Source organism: Microchirus variegatus, assembly GCF_963457635.1.
Source record: "Microchirus variegatus genome assembly, chromosome: 10".
In the NCBI taxonomy this organism is placed as follows: Eukaryota; Metazoa; Chordata; class Actinopteri; order Pleuronectiformes; family Soleidae; genus Microchirus; species Microchirus variegatus.
The window spans coordinates 12,518,129-12,536,647 of NC_139811.1; the positions used below are offsets into that span (position 1 = coordinate 12,518,129).

General features: G+C 40.7%; 2 protein-coding genes across 2 annotated transcripts; one reads left to right on the top strand and one right to left on the bottom strand.

Moving 5' to 3' along the window:
• Positions 1–8,247: 8,247 nt before the first annotated feature.
• On the bottom strand, positions 8,248–11,303 carry fbxw9 (F-box and WD repeat domain containing 9). Its single transcript, XM_083895794.1, has 7 exons — positions 11,187–11,303; positions 10,957–11,107; positions 9,736–10,531; positions 9,426–9,574; positions 9,120–9,323; positions 8,977–9,042; positions 8,248–8,857 (listed from the first exon to the last, which is right to left on the bottom strand). Exons 1-7 carry the CDS (start codon positions 11,273–11,275, stop codon positions 8,783–8,785), a joined length of 1,530 nt encoding a protein of 509 aa, XP_083751920.1. The 5' UTR covers positions 11,276–11,303; the 3' UTR covers positions 8,248–8,782.
• An 837-nt stretch (positions 11,304–12,140) lies between these two features.
• Positions 12,141–18,054, top strand: dhps (deoxyhypusine synthase). The gene is made up of 10 exons (XM_083897053.1): positions 12,141–12,269; positions 13,230–13,426; positions 14,173–14,322; positions 14,444–14,565; positions 14,733–14,829; positions 15,018–15,104; positions 15,338–15,443; positions 15,530–15,633; positions 15,748–15,873; positions 17,288–18,054. The coding sequence occupies exons 2-10, from the start codon at positions 13,232–13,234 to the stop codon at positions 17,381–17,383; spliced, it is 1,083 nt and encodes a 360-aa protein (XP_083753179.1). The 5' UTR covers positions 12,141–12,269; positions 13,230–13,231; the 3' UTR covers positions 17,384–18,054.
• Positions 18,055–18,519: the final 465 nt, after the last annotated feature.

Genomic DNA, 18,519 nt, shown 5'->3' on the forward strand with positions numbered 1-18,519 from the left:
GAATAGGTGTCAAAGTATCAGTTGAGCAGTCTGAAGTGTTTGTGTTTGTTTAGAGTCCAAATCTATCTGATTTCGTTCAGAACGTGCAGAACGTGTGTCCAGACATTCACTATGGTCCCAGTTTCCCATCTGACACATGTAACCATGACACGAACGAGCAGGTCATCGTATGCCTCATTGTCTGCGTTAATGTCAGAATGAGCTGTGAAAACAGAGTCCATATGTGTACAGTAGTCAGCTGCTAACTCACCCTCCTTTAGTGTTGTGTTGTGAATCTCAGGCCAACACACTCTTAAGGTGAAAACAGCAAGCACATCTTCAGCCAGGCTGGCCATCATGTTGAACCGCACTGATCCAACAGCTGGGGATGTCGACCAGTTGGCCGGTCAGATGTTGGCCCATCTGAGTTTAAAACACCTACAACACACAGCTTCTACCTCCTGTAGAGTTGGATTGTCATTTAGCTGTAGGTGTCCTGCTGTGTGTGTCTCTGAGGGAGGAGGGGGTGCAGTGCAGACTTGGGGACAGCACATGGAGGAGGCAGATTCAAACCTAAACACACTTTGGAAAACTTTGAGCACAAACACATAGTCTTCAAGACACTCTTCAAATTACTCACACAGACACTCAAAGTTATTTTTTCAGAATTGTTTCCTTGTTCGTCAGTCAGGTCTGTTAGTGGAGTCATTGATTGGATCAGGGTCGTCAGTCACCTAGATTTTGTGTTCAGGTGTTTCTTCACACAGTTAACTTCACTTATTCTAGATTACCTTATTTTTAATTAATTATTTTAACCCTATAGTGACTGGAATATATTTCAGATTTATATGTTAGTTTATAACCACTTGAATCATTTTCACATCACAACAACATCCTTCAGCACACTTCCTTTCCTATAATGAGACAAAACCATTTGTTTTTACACAAAATCATGTCACATTCATCTTAAAAATTAATATTATCATTTATCAACTGGGCCTCTCAAAGCACTCTTGAACAGCTTCAAGTCTCCCATTCACCCATTCACATTCATGCTCTACATATCACACTCTCATCAGGAGCTGTTAATGACTGAGTGTCTTGATCAGGGACACTTCGTCATAAACAATTATCCTTTCATTAACCATCACATGCATCATTTAAAACACAGGAACAAATTAAGCTGAGCTAACTCAGCCCCAGCCACACATCATCATCTTCATGGTGACAAGAAATATATAGTTCTTATAACAAAATACAGAGTTCCTATCAATTATTTATTTAATTAATTAATTTATTGTTACTGTTGTTTTTATTGTTTATTATGTATATATATTTCAAACATTTTAAACAAACCTCAATTTCAACACATTTCCCTTCTTACTACTTTCACAATCTTTCATTACCTTACTTTTCTTATTCTGAAACCCCCCTTCTTTCTGTCTCTCTGTCACTGAGTCCAGCCTGTAGACTCTCCTCACAGAAGCAGCTCTTCTTGTTCAGCACAAGAAAATCAGCACTTAGAAACAGTTCAGTCACCATTTTACTCCAACACCATCAACTTCTATCATTTTATACCAGTCTTTTCAACATCCAAAAAAACCCCAAAACACTTGATTACCATCCTCAATCCAAAACAAACTAACATCTCCTTTTCTCCTGTAACTTCACACAACTTCACACTTCTCCTCTCTGCCCTTTTTTTTTAACACAACATAACATCTGCCTGCAGCAGATCAAACATTGAATAAACCAATGCTCTTGACATGGTCTATCTTTTTGTTATAGAGGCATTTCCTCTCCTTTTCCCCCAACTTACAGTCATTCTGGCTCCACAGCCTGCAACAACCCCATGCAACTTTTCCTCCTCACACAAGCTCTGCAGACTGAGCTCAGATCAACATACACAAAACAACACAAGCCAGCCACAGACATGAAAACATCATAGAACAAAACAGAACAATACAAAACACTTAGGCCAAATTTGAAATGGTTTCCAATCTCAATTAAAATTTTTTTTTTTTTAAAGTCGACTTCCAAAAACAATATACCTGCTCGGTCTTGAAGCCAAACGAGGTGGTATTTTGCAACCCCCCAAAACTAATTCTCCGATGATTCGGCCCTCACAAGACAGTCATTGCCTTCAGTTAATTTAGGATTGATCTATTTATATACCCTTTTGTTTTCTACTAAATTTTTTTTTTTTTTCAGAGCTTCAAAACTACAAAGCAATTATAGAATATCTTGACAGCAACCACACAGGAATTACAACCGTCTACCTAGGTTTCACTCGTGCACTTGTCTCCAAAACCACACAGGAATTACATGAGACGGTCCCGATTACCACAAAGGAATTACACTGGACCAAATATTCAAACCACAAAGGAATTATAGAATATATCGACATTCAAACCACAAAGGAATTATAGAATATCGGGACAGCTACCACAAAGGAATTACAACTGTCCACCTATAGGTTTTACCCAATTTAAAAAACACCGTACTCACTTTTAAATAGATGGAGCGTCCACTGGTCAGTACCTGTTTCTGACTTCAGGCGGAATTCCTCCTCCTTGGTGGAGTGGAAATGTTCCTTACCGGTAATAACCTTCAGTCAGAACTCAGAGCCTGAGCAGTGGAACGTCCATCCCATCCTCGTCGCCAAAATGTGAAAGAAATTTCATTGGAGTCATCGGTGTTGTTAAATCGTGTCTTTACTTCATGCATGAAGGAGAGAATCTGTTCCAAAGCTGGTCTAAATGTTCTCTCACGTTGCTTCAGAGAGCTCAAACATATATACAGTCACATCAAAGCAAGTTACAACAAGACAACCCACTTTCTTTATGACCCACACGTCATCCTGTGCACCTCATGCCGACCCCTGCTTTACGATCCCATCATTTGTTCACAGCTTGACTTTTGGTTAATTGTTATCTTTAACAACATACAGAAAACCTTACACTAAACCCATCCACGGGAACAGGAAAACAATTTATTTCCCACAGTCATTTTTGTTTTTAATTTTAATCTTAACTTTTTGGCGCTCTTTAATTCATTTTATTTATTTTTTAAATGTAATGTGTGTGCTCCTCTTGTGCTCTTCTTCTGTAAATGTATTGAGTCTGAGTATTGAGCAACTGTAACAAAACAATTTCCTAAAAGTCAGATTAATACGAATGAATGACCAACAATACACTCTTTCTTTTTTACCTGTGGAAAAGGGAACCAGGCAAAAAATGCTCAACAATGGAAGAGACTAAATATTTGCCATCATGCCCAGAAAAGTTTGTGTGTCTCTCTTCTGCTGTGTTTTAATGATGCCTGTGTGCGACAGGAGATAATGGACACATTTGCCTACTGTAATGTTTCTTTCTTTGGTGGAGGAGTGGAATGGTATGCCGTAGAGAAAATGTCACCAGACTGGATTAATGAAGTTTGATGTCATGATGTCAGTTCTTCGTATTCTCCACTCATTATCATTAATTATCACTGTTTTGGAAACAGTTGCAGGAAGTTACCGGGTGTGTATAATAGCTTAATTAGAACCATGACCCAAAGGTGGGGTGACATGTTGTCTGCCTCCGTATTGCCAAGGTAGATATTACTATCATTATTATTATTATTACTAAAACCATCAATCACATCTGAAGCACAAACTCATTGTTTAAAAACAATGGCAAGAACACGATGAACACTTGATTTCTGTATCAACCCCGGGGTGTGAGTCAGGCGCCATCATTCTCATCCAGCCAAATGGGTCCAGAGGCTGTGAAATTAACAAGGATATATATTTGTTTGATTGTTATGAGATTAACACTTCACACAGATCCTTTCTAATGACAAAATCTGTGCGGTCATCTGAACTCACAAATGAATGAATGAATGAATGAATGAATGACTCGTTTATTTCGGGCATGACAAGTAATCAACATCTGCATACATCAGCATTTACATTCATACACATGACCGAAAGGGACAGCGGGAGAAGCAAAGCTTATCTAGTCCCGCCCCCATTACCCATACAATTTTATTACTTTTTTTTTTTTCTCTTTTTTTTTTTTTTTTTCATGTTAACTTTCGACAAATCCCTCACTCATAGCAATCATTTCACTGCCCTCTGGTGGGCCATTAATGGAAGTGAAGGGCACCTTGTCCATAGTCCTTGTCGATTTCAAAAGACTTTGCTGCAGGGAAGTGGAGCTGGCGACACACCACATGGGCCTCTTTCATGTCCCAGCCATCGTCACACACTGTCCCCCATTGGCCGTCATGGTAGACCTCCACGCGGCCCGCAGCAGCGCTTTGGGAGCCAACCAGCCTCACGTTACCCTCCTGTGGCTGGTCTGTGCTCTCTGTGGGAGAGCAGAAGTTAGAATCACCCAAGGCCCTGACAGCACAAAGGTCATTCATCGCATATCTGCAGTGCATCAATAACATGGGCATTGCAAATATCATATAATTTATATGTGATGGTTATGCGCTTGCTTGGGGTGACTCACTGAACAGGTCGACTCTGAATTTCCCGTCACAGACATGGAGAAGTAGCAGAAGCCACAGCACGCACATGTTTCGACGAGTCGGCATTTCTGACAAAAAAGAAGCACGTTCCCTATATACCTTCACTTATTTGCATCATAAAAAGCACTGTCTTTATTTATTTATTTTTTTGAATTGCACGTCAATCAATGCAAGTAATGCTTCATAAGGAAACTATAGTATACAATCACTTTTATTTGGAGGGAATAATATTATAATAACTGCAGTACAATACTGCTATAACACAGTAAAATGAATTATAATTAACATAAAAAAAAAAAATGCAACTCATACATTAAGTCTTTTACTTTGTTTATTGTGGATTTTGTCAAGTCAATGTTTGTTCAAATAACCACACGTAGAATATGACACAAAGTTTTTTTTGTTTTTTTTTTAAACAAAGAATAAAAACGGACTTCTCCACTGACATGATTGCTATGTATATGGAATGCTGCCTTTTGACATGGAACGACAGAGAATTTCGCTAAAACCTTTTCAGAGCATACGCTATGTGCATTAAAAACATCTGTTTTAGGAAAAAAAAGGAGAAGAGAGAAAAATCACGCAAGGTAACGAATAAATAATTTGTACATTCATTGTAAGAAAGGCTACAGTACTGCGGAACCACGTTTGTGCCCGGGAAGGAGATGACGCAACTTAAACCCCAAATTCTCTGCTCACAGTCCTAACCCTAAGACACAGCTGTTTCAGCCTGTAATGATTGACATTGAAAACCTGTTTTTATTGCCCTCTTTATATCAAGTAAAACCTTTGTTCTTGATTTAATGGTTGACTTGTTTTTTGTTTTTTCTGAGGAGCAGTTTAACAGCTGGCATTCGAACCAAACAATGATCACAAATGCAGTTGGCTGCAAGAGTGGTTTGTGTTCAAGTGCTGGACAAAGGAACATGAGTTTCCTACAGTTAAAGTAAAGGCATGTAAGGTAGATCTGGGTTACCATTCAGAATAGTTAAAAAATGGGCACATCTCAAAGCTCGAGTGGGTTCATATGATTTTCAGTAAATTTTGTAAATCAATCTTGTCAAACATGACTCGGTATCGGTTGCGAAAACAACTCAAACTGACCGGGACCAGTCCAACTTTGCACATGGTTTTAAAGAGCATATCATAAATTGGACTCTGGAAATCATGCATTGTGATAGCCTAGCATAGTGATGCCTTCAGCCACTACCACCTATGGTATAATATGGCTCCTATATAAATAGATGCTGCTAGAGATGACTTGTCATCTTAAATGTGCCTTTTAATTAGATGCATTACTTTTACTATTTAATTCCATCTGGCTCTAATTAATGGCCAAAAATAATTGGCCGTTAATTTGGTAACTGTTGCAGCCCTGATCAGAAGGACAAAGTTATGTTAAAAATACATGTAAAACAAATATTGGGCTTTTTTTTTTTTAAACAGGTTTTTTGTTCTTCAGAAATGGGGCTGCAGTTCTGTCAGGCTTGTGCTACTCAAATGAGTTACTGCTGCTTGAGAAATAAATGCAATACATCAAACAAATGTCACGTATCAATCACACACAAGTAATCCCATTTCCCCATTGATTTCAAATGGACTTCTTTTTCCAAACGCAAGCCTCAATGTTACTTTTGCATTGGCATCCTCCAGCAAACGGGAAGACTACATCCACTATAAATATACTGTCTGTGGGTGTACCCTGCTAACTGCGAATAATATATGAAAATTTGAAATGATCAGTGGTTTGATTACAATCATTATAGTGGACAAACGGACAGTAACTGCTGCTTTAAAAAAAAAAAAAAAAAAAACTGCATTTAAAATGTTCACACAGACCTGTTAAAATGTTTATTTCCATCATAATAATTAATCTCTGCTTTACCACACATGCCCTAACATTGCTTTCAAATCCTTTTAAGTGTACACTAAACAGACACCTGAAGCACAACCGAATGCCTCGCCCGATAATATTTTCTACTTCAGTGTCTGTAAAGTGCAGTCTGTGATGTTTGTGACATTTCCACCGCTGTGTTCCATGACCTTTCACATGAAAAAAAGTATTTGAACCACTGGCAACGCTGAATCAAAAGGGGTTACAGGTCAAAAGGGAAAGCCCGATGCTTCTCTGACTGGACACTTGTGCACAACCTGAGCGGACTCTTTGGATGAGGTACAGTGAAGAAAAACAACTTTGAATCGATTTCCAGCTACTGTTTTAGGTGTAGAAGAAGGTCACTAAACTCAGAGCCTAGGAATTTTGGAGCCTTTACACCGGGGAAATGTCAGAAAAGACGTGCACCAGCAACAGTGTTGTTCAGACACACAAACTGATCGATCAACTTCGGCTCGAGGCAAGCATGGAGAGAATCAAGGTATGTAAAAAATCTTAATTGATAGCTGCTCATGTGCATTTATTAAGTGTACTAAAATGATCCATATCTCTGTCTGAATGTAATGCTTGGAATCTAGTTGAAGCCAGCCTGTTCACCTTTGTCCCAGCAGATATCCCTGACAGCAGCAGACTTGATCCAGTACTGTAAGGAGCACAGACACAGTGACCCTCTGCTCACTGGCATCGCCAGCTCATCCAATCCTTTCAAAGATAAGAAGACCTGTGTGCTGCTTTGACAGTCCTGAGAACAAATTGTCACGGTGGGAGCTGCCCAAATCAAGCAAACGTGATCCATTTGATTTGTGAAGAAATCCAACAAATGATTCGGGTGCTTGTTGTCGAGACCGTTTATTGACACCTTCTATGGAAACAGTCTCGCAGTGTCTGTCAAAATGTATCCGTCAAGTTTTATTGTACAAGATTTATGGTTACATACTATGTGTGACAACTAAATAGACATAGTGAAGACACACAAGACATTTGAAGACAAAATGATACAATCAGTGTGTCACAGAGGACTTGGATACAAGTATTTCACTGTACTGTATTCAGTCGATTTGTGTTCATTCAAATGTAACTGACCATTTAAATCAGGGGTCTCGAATTCAAAACCCCAGAGGCCAAAACGCCTCTACACTGGACAAAATATATTAAAATATCATATTCCATTGTGATGTTGCATTTCCTGTAATGAATATATGACCCATTGTATTATTATTACTATAGACCAGGGGTCACCAACCTTTTTGAGACAGAGAGCTACCTGAAGGCTAAAGAATAATATGGAGGGCTACCACATTTTTTTTTTATTAGTTTACCATTTAAATTATTAATATTATGCATTCAACTGCATACACATTCATTCCAGTGCTTACTCCTAACGATAACCAGTTTTTATAAACAATATCAAAGATATTTTACTGAGCGATCATACGGATACATGCAAGTGGGGTGAAGTGAAGTGAGCCCGCGGGCACCGTATTGGCTGCCTGCGGGCTACCAGGTGCCCGCGGGCACCACGTTGGTGACCCCTGCTATAGACTTATTGTTCACCGTTAATGCCAATTACTAATTAACATATTCAGTATTCTGTCTTAATTCCATCTCTTCTTCATCATTACGGGACACATTAAGTCCTTGTCGGGTTCCATTTTTTATTTAAGTGTCCACCAAAACTCACCTTTCTTGTAGAATACCGGTTCTTACCTTTCATGTAAAACCAGTTACTTTTCCCTAACAATTAGAGAGAGAAAAAAAATACTCAATGGGCCTGTCCAACAGCTTAAGCGAGCCTTTGTATCTCTGTACTCAACCCACGCTGTAGCTGCTCTTTTACGCAGTCAGCCAATCAGATGCAAATTAGGGGAATTAGGAGCTATGCCTGCGGGTGCACAAGCCCACCTTTGACAAGTATTGGCAATATCTTTCCGATATGTTTGTTTGTAGAGATTTCTCAAAAGCAATATGGCTACACAATTGGTAGCACTCTTTTCAAAAAGATGTGTTACACATTTTAAACATATATCTCCTCGTGTTGTGCAAGATTTTTCCTCCTCTTCCGCTCCCTTTGTCAAGTGGCCCTGTGACCTTCATGTGGGGGATAAAGCAGTCGTCGGTTGTCTGTGCAGCAAAATAAAATAAAGTGTATCACCATGGTGTTGTACCCACTGTCTGAATTTGCATTTGTTCATTTCGTTTGTAAGATGTGCATAATAATATACCCAGCAAACTGTGAGGGAGAGCTATTTATGTATGAATGTTGTATGTAAGTAGTACTTAAAAAAAAAAAAAGGTGAAAGACCAGTGTGGTGGCATCTACTGAAGGCTTCAGGTTTGGCCTCTTCCTGCTTTTACTAAATTGCCACATACTCTGTTCCAGGTGTTGCTCTTTCATTTCCTGGGCCTCCAGACTTCTACAAACATGTCTCTTGTGGCTACAGCAAGGACTCCAGCATCCACACTGAGCTGATGGTTTTAGAAAGACACAAGAGGGGAATGGGTAAGAGGGTGATGAAGCAGATAAACATTTCAGAAATGATAAATGCAATATTTAATTATATTTAGATTAAATACAAAGCACTAACCCCGTTGACTCCGGCTTCATGATACATTGTGCATAACGTCCTTGGAGGCGCACATGGAACGTGGACCTGCAATACAGGGATTTAAAATCAGTCATTCTGAGGCAAAGTTGGCCACATAGATGTAACAAGGAACGTCTTTCTACCTTGAGAGTGCAATCAGATGAACAAGTGTAAAGGGTCCCAGGGGACCTGTGGATGCCAGTAATCAGAGCTTTGTGTCCCACATCAAATTGGAGCAGGGGTTTCAAGGTTCCGTCCTGCATGGAATAGGAGTGGAGCAAGCCATTGTTGTCTCCTGCCCATACTTCACTGCCACTGTAGCTCATGGACAGCAAGTACGACTTCAGCTAGAAATGGGTAGGTTGGTTGGAGTTTATGTTGGTACAAAGGAAAATCACAGCCTTTTTTTTTTTTTTTTTTAACCATGCGAGTGTTCCGAGTGCATCTACCTGAATTTTCTTCAAGCCTTTGCCTGCCCTACGGTCATACACAGCCACACTACAGTCTTTACTCCCAGAGATGATGTACTTGTCATCTGCAGCTAGGCACATTACAGCATTACCATGGAGACGGAGACTCTTCACCAGGGGTTCAGCCGCTGCAGATGATATTGTGACATAAAAATATGTGACTTGGCAGAAAAGACCAGGAGAAAACGCAACAAAACAAATGTTGATTTAAGTGTTAAGTGTGTACTATGTCCATAAAAGCAAACTCGAGCATAATCATCATGCAAGTTATATTTTAACACTCCCCCACCTCTGGTGTCATACATGCTGATCCTCTTGTCAAATGTCCCAGCGAGCAACACGTCTGATTGATAGGACAGGCAGAGGACAGTGGCCCCGGCTCTGATTAGACCCCTCTCTGCACCACCTGACTGCAGGTCCCACAGCCTCACTGTGCTGTCGAAGCCCCCTGAAGCCAGCAGAGATCCCTGAGATGCCAGGCACCAGACCCAGCCCTGATGAGTACTGAAGTTCCTTGGACCTCCCAAACTGTGCAGCAGCGTACCACTAGATTCTGTGTGAACATCCCACAGTTTAACATTCCAGTCTCTGGAACCAGTGGCACAAACTGTTCCCTCTCCTCCTACAAGGAGGACCGAGTCAACCTGGGCGATGTGGTCTGTTTGAATGGTGATGCATTCCAGGGCTGGTGGTGTGGGCTGGATGTCACCATTCTCACCTTCTACTGCCACCTCCAACCCTTCATCACCACTGCATGCAGCCTCCGGTGCAATCACTCGTGCCCCTTCTACCTCAGCCCCTCCGCCATCGCCCTGTCCTTCTGGAACTGGTTCTCCGTCGTGAACTGCCCGTTGCTGCTGCCTCACTTGATACCTTCCATCCTCATCATGTTGGCTGTGTTTGGCTAAAAGGTGCGTGTGGCTTGTCCAGCTGTTGGTCAGCTGCTCCATCTCGAGGCAAGCAGTAGGCCAATCAAAATCCTCCTTTGGCCCCACTGGAAAGGGAGTTTGGGTTCCTGTTAATTTGTGAGCTCGGAGTTGCCAAGCTGTGATGTCCTTACTCACACTACCTAATGCCTGACAGACCTAAAAAGAGGAGAAAAGTATCAAGACAAGTCTTAAATCTAGAAGGTCTGTCAAATCAAGATTCTGACCCTATGGCATGATGGGACATTTTTGAAAGACTGTACCATTACAAGACCACATAACACAGACAAAAAGACATAACTATAAGTTTCACAAATATATACAGTACATTTACAAATGTGTGCATGCAAGAAGCGCATATCCCATCAAACGGATAAACAACAGTTTGATAGCACAATGCTGATGTTGTCTCTGTCTTGACACAAACCAGTCACTTCCAGTGGGCAGTGTGGGAATGTTAGCGGGCGACGTGAGATTGAAACACAGCTATACCTGAGAAACGTGTTGCGTGGAGCCGATAGTCTTAGCTAGCATTGTGTGAACTAATATGACAATAACTATTGTCAAAAACTAAATTAACTTACCTTTGGCAGCACAGAGGTGACACACTGTGCAGGTAGGTGTGAAGCAATTTGGATGATCAGCTCCCATGGTAAAGACAACAAGCCGCTTGTCTCAGCCAAAGGTGAGGAGGGGCTCACACCTGCTGAAGATTGGTGACCAGCAGGCTGAGGACTGGATGGGAATACAAGGACAAGCATCGTTTATCAATGTCACCAACTGCCACTTAACTGAGGATGAATCGAAGTCTTACCCCTCTAGATCTGGAGGCTCATTACGTAGCTGTTCCACTGGGTCCGGTGCACCCTGCTCATCGTACGTCAATGCCACAGATTCATTCATATTTCCCCTGAATGTGTCTTATCTCAGCACAAGCCCACTGGCTTACAAATGCAGGGTGAAGCAACGCCAAACTTCCTCTATACTGTTTTGCTGGCTGCATGTGTTAAACGGTGTAATCGATGTACATAAAGCCGAACACACCGTGGCAATATTTAGAAGAAAAAAAAAAGTCTATTAATATAATACAACAGACCACAAGTGAAATGCAGCACAGTTAGCTTGCTTCAAATAATTGTCAAACGTGGTCGTCCGTTCCTATCTGTGAGTCTATGTCCACCATAGTTCCCTTGTGTATGTGCAACAAAATGGAGACAACTGTCGCTATGTACACTTAAAACTAGCTCATGTGCATTGTGCGAGATAATGTAATAAGAACGAGGACTGCTAAGCACTCATTCCGTTGACTTTGAAGTGCGATCTCCATTCGTACCTGTGTTTACATCAGTGCCATTGAGGAGACCAGTGCTTTGATGTATAAAATTATAAAAACAAAAAACAGCTAGACAGTATTTGGCAACTGCTGACTCAGAATTCCCAACCAGTAAACGCATTAAATTGATTTTATTGCTGAACCACTGCGACGAATGTCGGCGAACCTGTTTACTGACACTACTTCCGGTGCACGATAATGTCGTCATCAAACCGCGCACTTCTCACAAACACACGTTCAATGTGTATATGCATTTATTTATATACATGATTTTAATACGTGTGTGTACACATATATGGACATACAGAACACCCGCCACACATAATCGATTTTATTTAGACTATTTTATATAATTAAAGAGGATTGCGCAAAGGCAATTTAGTTAAGTTTGTCCCTCCACACTTTCCTTAGTGTGAGCTGACGCACACCCTCATACATCCATGCCCTCAAGCCGTCCATGGAATGTTTTTAATCGAGCAACTTTCCATAACGGCCTCTTTCTTGTGCTGTGACTGCAGTCCTCCGCTTATCCAGCTTCATATTCGTACGTCTCTTCAAGAACCGGTAGGTTTTGACCCGTCCTGACTTGTTTAATCGTGCTTAAAGACAGTCGTGACGACAAAACAAACTACAGTTAGCTTGTTGGTGCACATGGAGCCTGTGTTTTGTACGCTGTTTCATATTGTAATCCTGATTCAGATTTGGATAACTTTGCTAATATAAAGCTAGTAGAGTTGGTCTTAGTTCAGCTACTATACTGTACGTAATCGAATCATGTAGCTTTACTGTAAATGGCACAGTGGTGGGATCCAATGAGGGAGACTCAGCAGAAGTGCCATAGTTGCACAATATTTGTTATTATTACCAATTACTTCAGTCACAAACTGGGTAGAACCCGAAACCAAACTGGAGGAGTATCTCATAAAGGGCACCCGGTGTAAAAATCTCTGCAGAATCAAATATGTGGATCACTGAATGGGTCATGAGACAACAAAAGTTTTTTTTAAGGGCACTTTATGTTTTTGTTCATGATCTACACTGTTTGCAGCAGTCTCACTACAATCGAATCATGTAGTTTTACTGTAAATGGCACAGTAGTGGGGCTAGAACCTGAAACCAAATGGGAGGGTTACGTCAGAAAGGGCATCCGGTGTAAAAATCTGCCAAATCAAATATGTGGATCATTGAATAGGTGATTAGTACTTTGGTAGAAGCTGAAACCAAAATAAAAAAAACAAGAGATGGCAGACCACCCCATTTAAGCAACAAGCCTCTTCTTGTCATAATTGGCATGTGCAGCAATCGCGGAATCTTAAACAGACACACAGAGCTGCCAAAAACACTCCGTGAGATGAAGTAATAAAGCGACCAGGCTGATAAGTGGTCAACCCTTCAGTAGTGCACTTACTTTGCATCTATAAGAACACTGCTGATACCTGTAACCACAGACTAAAAAGATCACTGAGCATCTGCTTGATTATAACCATGCTTCTAATGCTCCCGCCCCCCCCCCCCCCTTTGAAGAGATGACCAGCAGTGCTACCTCTCTTGCGAAAGAAGCCGTCCTCAGGCCCAGTTGCGACCTGCCAGAGAACACGACCAAAATCAGAGGCTATGACTTCAACCAGGGGGTCGATCTCCATGCAGTGTTAAAGTCCTACCTCACCACAGGCTTCCAGGCCAGCAGTTTGAGCTTGGCCATCAAGGAGATCAACAGGATGGTAAAAGGAATGAGTGTTGTTTGTGACGTTGTCCACCTTATTCCTATCCCTCATGATAGCTTGCGTGTATAATGGGACGTTTTCCATGGTAACTGGATGCTAATCACGTCGAGCAATTGTGAAATTTAACATGTGGTAACATCACCTCTTACACCTCAAAAGGGATGATGATCATTCCGTTAACACTGCTAAGTGCTTTACTGTGTATATATATCGTAAAAATGCCAGCCATGCAACATTTTCCCAAATAATTCATGTAAATAAACTGTTAGATTTACTTTATTGTTTGATGGGAGTATGACTGGAAGAAGTGGTCTTGGCCAAGATGCACTTGCAAATTTAGCCACTTTATTAACTCCATTGCTACAGATGATGAAGCTATGATAAGTCTGAAAAAGCTCCGGTTTATCAGTATTTATTTACACAGTAATAGCCTTGTAAATTAAACAAATATAGTACTATCTTATCTTATTTTGGTGTCCCCTATCACCAAGCCTGAATTTTCAACATCAGGTGAAATGCAAACTGTAGGATGCTCATGCTTTGCCATGTACAGTGAGATCCTGCAGTTAGGCAACGTATTGTAATTTCACAAAATACAGTGGGTGGTCTTTCCAGAAGCAGTGTTTCTGTCATTCTGAATTTATGTAAATCAGGGAAATTACAATAAGTACATTTTCTGTTGTCATCAAACAAGATATACAAGTATGTCTGCTTTGTCTGTAACCTGTCATGGATCTACACAGATAGAGAAGCGCCTTGAGCCAGTGGAGACGGAGTCGAAAGAGTTGGACGAATACCACAGCACAGGCTGCACCATCTTTCTGGGCTACACCTCCAACCTGATCAGCTCTGGTGTCAGAGAGAGCATTCGCTATTTGGCAGAGCACAAAATGGTACAAAATCATACACTTTTAGTAATTATCCATGTCTGGTGTCTGCTCCTACGTAGCATTTAAATAAAAAAATGTACTGAGGCATTGCATTAATTTGAAATAATCTCTTTCGCTTTGTTAGGTGGATGTGATTGTTACCACAGCTGGAGGCATCGAGGAGGACTTCATCAAATGTCTGTCTCACACATACTTGGGAGATTTCAGCCTGCCTGGCAAGGATCTTCGTCTCAAAGGGATTAACAGGTTAATTACGCAGATCATGGTGTCTACCATAAACATTACATTTTACACTTGGGCAGTGCATTTTTTGTTTGCTTTCTTACCAAGAGAAATTATTAGCTTTGTGCGAGTATGTTCACCTTCTAAACATCCTGTCTTCTTTTCCATCTCTCTGTCCTTACTGTTTGTAGGATAGGGAATCTATTGGTGCCCAATGACAACTACTGTAAGTTTGAAGACTGGCTGATGCCCATCCTGGATCAGATGTTGCTGGAGCAGAACACAGAGGTGGTGGATTTGGATATTTTTTTTTAATGATTATTTTGCACCCACAGCTGCTACTACTACTGCTAGTGGTAGTTAGTTATGTACTTTACACAACAAATCATCAGTCTTTCTTCAAAGTTATGTATATGTGTGTCTGCATTGGTGCCCATATTGTTAATGTGATGTGGCAAATATTTTTTTTTTTTCAGGGAACTCGTTGGACCCCCTCCAAAATGATTCATCGCCTCGGCAAGGAGATCAATAATAAGGACTCTGTCTACTACTGGGCGTACAAAGTGAGTCCTGTTTTTTGTCTTTATTAATGATTGTAATAATAATAATAATAATGATAATAATAATGACATGATCAGTAGGCGATAGAATAACACAAAACACATCAAAATCGCAACAAATTCTGACAATAGATGATGATTTTTCGTCCTGCTTTCTCCCCTCACTATTTCTGATGAGTACATACAGTGTGGCCTTGCCTATGGATCAGTAGTGTGCTGTTATATTCCATTTTCAGAATAATATTCCAGTGTTCAGTCCTGCTCTGACGGACGGCTCTCTGGGAGACATGATGTACTTCCACACTTTTAAGAACCCTGGCTTGGTATTGGATATAGTCGAAGGTATAACTAACATTACTACTACAGAACAAGATCACCACAAGGGTCTTAGTTGGTCATATGTGGACTATATGTGGACTTTGTTTCAGATATTCGCAAGATGAACAATAATGCAGTGTTTGCCAGAAAAACGGGAATGATCATTCTGGGAGGAGGGCTGGTCAAACATCACATAGCCAATGCAAATCTTATGGTAAGTACATTTGATTTCACAGCCACTATCAAGATGCAACAGGGACAACGTTCATTTAAATTGAGAGAGCACAACAAACATAAACTGTATGTCTTGATTTCTGTCTCCTTCCAGAGGAATGGAGCCGACTACGCGGTGTTTGTAAACACAGGTCAAGAGTACGATGGCTCTGACTCTGGGGCCAGACCCGATGAGGCCGTATCCTGGGGCAAGATCAGAGCAGATGCAAAACCTGTCAAGGTACCGATATGTGTCCTGTGTTGTGTTGGTCAGGACTAGACCAAGACCAACGTCAAAACATGATTATCGTATTTATCAGAAGTCATTTTGAAGTCTCTCTCCTTCATTTACTTCACTTTTCATATACCTTTCAGATATCTTTGACAGTCAGCCTTTACACAATGCCTTCTCTTGTAAAGATAATCTAAAACTAACTTTTACTATTTTATTTTTAAACTCTTACCTGACCTGTAGCGACTCCAATGCATTATTTGCTTAATGAAGAGGTTCTTACACGCCCGGCTTATCTGGGTGATAGCCTATCCCTTTCCTTGCCTGAAAGAACTTAATCTCGCATTACAGGGGGTTTCTTCAATCTGCAACCATTTTTAATGTAGACATTAAGTTGAGGCCATGATAAAGAAGTTAAAGGTCTCATATTATATCCTTTTTCTCCAACTAGTTCCCTGGTGTCCTAATAAACATGTCTGTGACATGCTTTGGTCAAAATACCATTAAAATGAAGCACCACAGCAGTTCAATCACTCTGCCAAAACAGCTCTGTTAAATAGTATCTCTTTTTAAAAAAAAAAAAAAAGAAAAATTAAAACAAAACTTAAGGGACAGGAAATGACATCAGCCACAGAGGCTACTGGGAGCTAACAGCAGTTAGCATTTGAAAAAGTGATAATTTGCAGGCTCTAGCAGGCACATTGCGGTCATATATAACATGTATCCACTGATAAAGATAAATATTCTGAGGATGGAAGTTTGTGTAGCACTCTGTGCTGCACTGCGGAGCCAAGAATAGAACTTTTCGCGGACTTCCGGTTTTCGGTTACCGTTGCCCTCGCCAGCACTCTCGCATGTTCTAGGTGAAAACTTAAAATGGAGCTCCGCGAGACAACAATTCTGGGAATTTAGCTTCTTGTGACGTCCCAAGGAGCGCTTACGTCATCATCGCGTGTTTTATCTCCTGTACTTAGACTGAGGAGGACCACAAAACATGAGTGAGTCATCTTTTTTCATACTTTGGTGACCTCCAGAGTCACAAATATAAGGATTTAAATTATTAAAAAGTTGATTTTGCATAATATGGGACCTTCAACCTCTTGTTAGATGGCAACTTCTGAACATGAGAGCCTCATTGAGATTTTTTGTTTTAAATGTGTGGGGGTAGGGGGACTGTGGAAAGTTTGGGAACCACTGGTTTAGCAGATATTGCAAGTTAACAAGGAGCTGCAGTCCCAACTTTGGCCTCATGGTGGCAGTGTCTGCACAGCATTTGATTCAAGGGCACAGTGCGCCATCAGAGCACCCTAACACAGATATGGAAACCAGGAACTGGTTTCAGTTGAGAGCAGCAAGCATAACAGACATGACACTATCACAGAGGAGTGACGCTGCTTTGTTGTTTGTTGTCGTTTGTTCCCAGGTGTATGCAGATGCCACTTTAGTCTTCCCTCTGATAGTGGCAGAGACCTTCGCTCTCCAAGCTGACAAGCTGACCGCTGACAAGAAAACAGATTAAATGTCTGCCTCCTTGAATGCTGTCAGAAACACTGACCAGCTCATTTGCCCGGGTTCATATATACGGAGTCGATCTTCTGAACCTTTCCATTGAATTCACGCGGTTTACGACTTAGCTGCTGTAAGAAGTCAACATTACGGTGTTGCCACACGTGCAGCGCTGCAAATGAAAAAAAAACAACTATATTTTAAGGGGATGTGGTGGTGAGTGCTTCCTGTCTTAATACCTTCAATTCCAATATTGGCAGGTTTAAACATGTACTCTCTTTTTTTTTTTTTGTCTTCACTATTTATGGCAGCTGAAATCGCATGATAGCAGGCTATAGCATGCACTGAGGAGACCGGGCAAAAATGCATGGAAATGTAGTTGAACTGTGTTTCTGAATGTGTATGGGGACGGAGAGAGAGAAGGCACATGTTTTGTTTCGCCATGTTTTGGTTTTTATTTACCTCACTTTTCAAGGATGAAAGATGTGCCTGTGTGACTGAATAAATCAGGAAGATTATTCAGTGGGGTTTTTATCATGTAGTAAGGGTGTGTGTGTGTGTGTGTGTGATAAGGCCATGAGGGTATATTGTGTGACAATTACTTTAATCTGATTATGTTTTGGTTTAGGATATAAAATAACTGTCATGCATGTTTTTGTTGACGTATGATATAATTTAAAAATATTAAAGTTATATGCTCTGGACTTGCATTTTTAAACATAAAGGAAAGAGGAGGACTCATGAGTCGCTTATTGTACCACAGAGAGTTAAACTCCCTAGCTACTTTCAGAGGCGATTCTAGTGTCTGTAGGGGCCCTAAGCAAAAATTCCCAGGGGGCCCTTCCAACCAGTGTTCATCACCGTTATGTTACAAATAATCTCCAATGAAATATGTATGAGTTCAAAATATTGTTTTTTCAAAATGAATGAAATAACATGGAAAAACCTTGTAATTAAAAAGTATGGGAAAATATAAATGTAAAGAACAATAAAATACTGTAAATAACTGAACAAAAACATATAAACTGAGTAAAAAAAGATATGCATTACACTGTAAAATGTAAATCCTCTTAATTTTCCAATTTGCAGAATGATAACTTCACACAGGTTAACTTGAGGTGGGGCCCCTTTAGGGAGGTTTCCTACAGA